This window comes from Desarmillaria tabescens (assembly GCF_030435595.1).
Source record: "Desarmillaria tabescens strain CCBAS 213 chromosome Unknown EV420scaffold_117, whole genome shotgun sequence".
NCBI classification, from domain to species: Eukaryota; Fungi; Basidiomycota; class Agaricomycetes; order Agaricales; family Physalacriaceae; genus Desarmillaria; species Desarmillaria tabescens.
In genome coordinates, this window is record NW_026848416.1 from 108,531 (window position 1) to 114,530 (window position 6,000).

Sequence of the window (6,000 nt, forward strand, 5' to 3'; positions counted from 1 at the left end):
AACATCGCATTCTGACTTCCCTGTTTTTCAGTTGTATTGCTACTGGTCCTCAGTGCTTCTCTCTTTGTTGAGGACTTCGATGTTATTCATGTTATTGCTCGCAGTCATGGCCTTATGTATGATGACAGTGTTGACATCGTTACAATTAGACAGTCTGTAATACGGCATTTGATTGTAGGAGACTGCTATGAATCTCATAGAAGATTTAGAAAGCATGACGAATTTTTCAAGGACCCAAATGATACATTTGAGTGTGCTGTATTTGCATCTGGATTCACAGTCTGCAGTCGAACTCAGTTTACATACTGTTCGACATGTATTGAAGTTACACAGGGCAGTGTTGCGCATTTGACTTTATCGAAGCTTGGTGCTATAGTTGGGTCATTGGGCTTTAAAGGGTCCTAGACTAGGCAGAGAATGCTTAACTTTCTCACAGATTATACGCACACTCTTGGTCCACCTACTCGGGGTTTTCTGGATGGTACTCCAACACTTGTTTTGGAGCGCATGGCCAAGGCTCACGGAATTTTTTCCGGTGTTAACACTATGATCTCTGACTTGATAACTGATCTCAGTGAACATTTTCAGGACGGAATATGTGCCCATCACTGATGATACGATGTCTATGTGTGACGAACATTGCTCCCTTTCTGATATACCTCTTCATTCAGACACAGACTTGTTGCTTGTTCGGATGGAACGTATTGTTAAAACCCTTTCTTTAAGAGTGTGTCGTCGCATCATGACCAGTTATGGTTTGAACCCCTGATGTATCCACCACAAAGGAAGCCCTGTACTGTTATAAGGAATCACATTCATGGAATCCAAAAGGCAAAAAATATGCAGAGTTTGTTTCTGGACAAAATGCTATTAGAAAAGAGGTGGTTCGTGACATGGACAATGAGAGACAAGCGCAGCTGGAAGAAGTTCGGAGTCAATGGCCAAGAAAGGCATCTCTATCATTGAAGGAACGCTTACTGTCTGATTTTATGCATGAAACTGGGAGCGACTCACTACATATGTTTACATGCTCTTGTTGCGCTGCACATTATCATATACAAGACATTCGTCGACTGACTGTCAATGAAATTGATTTAATGTGCTTACGGGTCAACGGTGAGGGTAGGACAGATGTCATGAAATGGCCTGGCACTGACAATGATTTGCCATTCCAAACAGGCGAACTCGCTGGATTACAATTAGACCCAAGCGGAATAGAGGTTGGTGTCGATGGTATCTCCATTCTAAGCATGTGTAAATGTTGTGTCAGGAGCATCCGTTGTGGTCGTGTTCCACATCTGAGCCTTGCTAATGGGTTATATCAGGGACCGGTACCCCCCGAGTTGGCCAAATTGACGATGATCGAAGAGAATATGATCTCGTTATGTCATTCAAAGTGCACTGTAGTTCAGTTGAAAGAAGAAGGTGGTATTGAGAAGGACTACATGCAGCGAGGAATAAGAGGACATGTTATTGTTTATCCACAAAGACCATCAGAAATAGCAAGATCGTTGCCACCATCTGTTGAGGAAATCACGTCTCCATTATGTGTACTCTTTGTTGGTGCGTATAAGCCTTCAGATGAATGGCTCAGAACAAAGGCTAAACCCCTGGCTGTCAATGGGGCACACGTCTGGGCAGCTTTGAAATGGCTGAAAAATAATAATCCCCTTTATCGTGACATTGAAATCAATGAAACGGTCCTTCAGGAGTTAGATGACAATCCAAACTTGCCTTTTGTTATACAGCATATTTTGCCCAGTGCAGCCGGAGACACTCTGACATTGCGATATGAAGCATCTGTTGATAATCCCAAAGTACAATTGCCCGTACCTGACTCAGTGAATTTTGAGAGCATCATTATAGCAGACGTTGATTTTTCTTCCTCTTCGAATAATCTTAAACAGGCCACAATGAGGCACATCCACAAAAGAGGGGGGGGTTATATTGAACTTACGCATGATCCTTCACCCACAGACAAATTTAATAATCCTTTGTTGTTCCCGATGATATACCCAACTTTGTTTCTGTATGGCGTAGGTGGGTTTGAGGAGCCAAGTAGAAGGATGAGTCTATTGTTGTGCTCCCAAGTTAAACATTTTTTCAATCTGAACGATACAAGGTTTCAAGAGCATTATTCTTTTTTATTTTCTGCATTTAATATGCTTCAAAGACGAGAAATGTTGCTACACACAAGTTTGAAAGTGAAACGCAAGAGTTTCACGTCTGTTGCTCGAAGTTTCGCTACTGTTTCCCCAGAAGCACTTCATATGTCTCGGAGCGCATCTCTAGAGGTGATTATACAACGGCAAATAACCCAGAAGAGAAGGAGGCGTTGACATTGATGAAGGAAGTCAAGGCAGTAACTGCGACAGTTCCAGCTTCGGGTGCCTCTCGTACAGTCATGAGGAATGAGATTCGTGGTCTGATGATAGACCAAGGCTCACCAAGTTTCTACGTTACAATCAATCCCACTGACATCTATAATCTGGTGTTCAGTCTTCTGGCCAGTTCTGATATTGATGTGGATAACATACTAGGTGGAGATCTTCTGAAACATAGGGACCAAACTGTTCTTGTAGGCAAGAATCCCAGTGTCGCAGCGAGGTTTTTTAACATTTATATGAAAGCCTTCATAAAATGTATATTAGGTTATGATCCAAAATGAACCGACTTCGATGGAGGTGTTCTCAGACTGGTAAAGGCATATTATGGATGCGTTGAAGCCCAAGGACGCAGTACACTTCACTGTCACATGTTAGTTTGGCTAGAGGGATCGTTGAATCCCAATGAAATCAAGGACCGCATTGACAGGCAGGGCGACAAAGAGTTCAGAGATCGTCTGCTTTCATTCTTAGATGATGCAATCAGCAATTATATACCAGACATACCAGAAAATTCGGTTCCCATTCTTTCCGATGGTTATCATGCATCTGCCATAAGGGGAGGCATTGATTTACTGAATGATCGTGGGGAAAGAGACCCTGCACTCTGCCAAAGAGATCTGCATAATCTCGTAAAAGATTGTCAGATTCACTCACACAGTAAAACATGTTTTAAGTATTGTGGCGATGGCGAAACCCAAGGTCTGTCGGTTTGACCTCGATGAGAGCAAAATTAGAGTGGAATCTTCATCCAATTATGAAACCAGGTGAACTTTGTTTGAGATGCCTGAATGGAATGGTGAACAACTTCAATGAAACAATCTTACGTGCGATGAGGTGTAACATGGATATCAAATTCATCGGATCCGGTGCGTCTGCAAAGGCTGTCCTATATTATATCACTGATTATATCACCAAATCGCAACTTAAGACTCACATCGCTTATGCTGCTCTAGAGCTCTCTGTTAAAAAGTTGGGAGAATACAATCCCAACGAGGATGAAATCACTGTGAGAGCAAAGCATTTGTTGCAGTATTGTGCTTATACTATGTTATCACATCAAGAACTCTCTGGGCAGCAGGTCACGTCTTACCTAATGGATTTTGAGGATCATTTTACTAGTCACGAGTATCAAGGTTTGTACTGGGGTTCTTTCGAGCAGTACATTGAGAAACAAGATCCGTCTCCAGAATGCTCTGTTCGTCAATTGATCACATCACAAGACCTAAACCACAAGGATTCCATTTCGACATGCAATGTTGAAATACCTGTCAACATTTCGAATGATCCGTTGCAAAGCACTATGCAAGTGGATGCATGCCCACAGAGTCCGGACGAACCCTCTATAACCTTAGCGGAGGCAATGGACATATTTGATGACCAAGGAGGATTCGATTTCGAGATATCGGATGAAAGAGAAACCATCGGTCTGACATTTGAACAAGATGAACAGTCGAGTGATGATGATTCCGATAATGAGAGTGAACATAGTGACAACGGTCCTGATGATCCTGCTGAGATCGAAGGTGATGATGAGGAAGAGATAGTTGTGTCCGTGGATGAAAGTGGTGAGTTGATCCCACAGGTGAGCAGAGTCACTGATTACATTCACCATGGCCCTGCATTGAATGAATTATCATTATGGGAGTACACAGCTCGTGTTAAGAAAGAAAAAAGTAAGAAACTTGGTACAAAGTATTACAATGAAGATGACGAGGGCGATAGTGATGTTGAGTTTATGGCAGAACCAGAAATAGATCGGATGCCATCAGTCGAAACGCTAGCACAAGGCGACTGGGCCTCATTACAAGATGTTCTTGAGGACTGTAGTCGGAAAAGACCTAAGTTTACTTTCAGTTCTGAGCACATAGAAAAAGATACATACTATCAGGTGATTATACGACCAGAGTCACGGAAGGTACCTGTTCCTTTGGGTGCATCCATTCCCCGTCGTGACAAGGAGGAAGTTTATCCATGTTACTGTCGTCTAATGCTTATTCTTTTCAAACCGTGGACTTCCGCTTCAGATTTGCAAAATGCAGGGGAGTCATGGAGTGACGCTTTTGAAAGGTTCCATACGATCTGTGCTCGTAATGTCTTGTCTGTTATCAATAACATGCAAATCATGCACGAATGTCATGATAGTCATGATGATCATTTTGTGCGCTGTCATATTCGCATGCCTGGAAATGCGTTTCCAGGATATGGAGGTCACTCTCAGTTCGATGACGATTTCCAAGGTGATGAGGACACAGATGAAGCAATTCTGCAGCATCTTCAGAACCTTGACCGCGCGATGGGAGAACATATGGATTTTATGAAGAGGAGTGTACACGACAGTCTCCACCATGCTGAGAGCGTTGGAATGTTTAACAGAGTTTTTACAGAGCAAATCCAGTCGAGGGCTGAAAGAAACGGCATTCAGTCGGCCTCTGAGACAGGGGAAGAGTTAATTGATGAAGACGCACCTCATCAGGAAGCTATTTGGTTTAGTGAATATGAGAAACGGCGTACTCTGTTGAAAAATAGTGCAATGGTTAACACTGTTCCAGAACCTTCTCCTTCTAAGCATGGTTCTTTGTCTACCACCAATGTCAACGACAGCAGTGCGTTTCACGAAGCTTTCAACAATCCAATAGTTTTACCTCCTTTGTTTCAGCAAGACATTCCTGCAACCGATGCAGACAAGGAAGTAGATGTTGACACATTGATTCAGAAGTACACGCTGAATACAGAGCAGCAGAGAGCATTCCAAATCATTGCTGAGCACAGTATGCAATTAAAGCCTAAGCCTCTGAGGATGTTTTTGAATGGACCCGGCGGTACAGGTAAATCTATGGTAATAAATGCGCTCCATGATTTCTTTGACTCGAGGAATCAGTCACGACAGTTTAGACTTGCTTCCTATACTGGCGTTGCTGCGAAAAATATATCTGGGCTGACGTTACACAGTGCTCTGATGCTGAACCGGTGAGGAAAACATGGTTCTGTTCAATCAGGTTCCAGTCGAGACCTCGTTTCCATGTGGCAAGGAGTGGATTATCTTTTATTGATGAAGTGTCTATGGTTGGTTCGAAGATGTTGGTACAGATTTCTGCAGCGTTATGTGAAGCAAAGGAAGATAATGGCATTTTTGGTGGTATCAACATAATTTTTGCGGGTGGCTTTGCGCAACTTTCTCCTGTTGGAGATAGTCGAATTTTCAGTCGTGTCAAGAACAGAAGTTCGAGGGCAGATTCTGTTCAAAAACACGTACTGGGGAAACTGCTGTGGTTCTCGGTCAATGTGGTTGTAATTCTGCACAAAGTTATGAGACAGGAAGGCACTGAAAATGCTGACTTTGTCGATCTCTTGGGTTGATTGCGAACAGGTGTATGTATGGAGGCAGACTTCAAACTGCTGAATTCTAGACTGGCAAGTGTGTTAAACTGGATTGGAACTCAGAAGAATGGGAGAACGCACCTTTGATAGTGTCAGAAAATGCAGTTAAAGACGCATATAATGATCGAGCTGCTCGAAGTTTTGCAGATCGCACTGGAAGACAATTGCACTATTATTACTCTGTAGACGAGCATCATCAAAAAGTATTACCGATCCTTCTTGACCAGTCATCTGC

General features: G+C 42.8%; 4 protein-coding genes across 4 annotated transcripts; all 4 read left to right on the plus strand.

Annotated features, from left to right (window-relative positions):
- Nucleotides 1–1,373: 1,373 nt before the first annotated feature.
- EV420DRAFT_1280878 (uncharacterized protein) lies at nucleotides 1,374–2,339 on the plus strand (the record flags this gene model as incomplete). Its single annotated transcript, XM_060468225.1, has 1 exon — nucleotides 1,374–2,339. One exon carries the CDS (start codon nucleotides 1,374–1,376, stop codon nucleotides 2,337–2,339), a length of 966 nt encoding a protein of 321 aa, XP_060322479.1.
- Nucleotides 2,340–2,623: 284 nt separating this feature from the next.
- EV420DRAFT_1623444 (uncharacterized protein) lies at nucleotides 2,624–3,761 on the plus strand (the record flags this gene model as incomplete). The annotated part of the gene is made up of 4 exons (XM_060475940.1): nucleotides 2,624–2,651; nucleotides 2,685–3,086; nucleotides 3,152–3,582; nucleotides 3,684–3,761. The coding sequence occupies 4 exons, from the start codon at nucleotides 2,624–2,626 to the stop codon at nucleotides 3,759–3,761; spliced, it is 939 nt and encodes a 312-aa protein (XP_060322480.1).
- Nucleotides 3,762–4,302: 541 nt separating this feature from the next.
- Nucleotides 4,303–4,536, plus strand: EV420DRAFT_1252861 (uncharacterized protein; the record flags this gene model as incomplete). Its single annotated transcript, XM_060466746.1, has 1 exon — nucleotides 4,303–4,536. A coding segment is annotated over one exon (234 nt), but the record flags the coding sequence as incomplete, so codon positions are not given.
- A 911-nt stretch (nucleotides 4,537–5,447) lies between these two features.
- Nucleotides 5,448–5,953, plus strand: EV420DRAFT_1250354 (uncharacterized protein; the record flags this gene model as incomplete). The annotated part of the gene is made up of 2 exons (XM_060466719.1): nucleotides 5,448–5,726; nucleotides 5,795–5,953. Coding segments are annotated over 2 exons (438 nt in total), but the record flags the coding sequence as incomplete, so codon positions are not given.
- Between the last annotated feature and the right edge of the window lie 47 nt (nucleotides 5,954–6,000).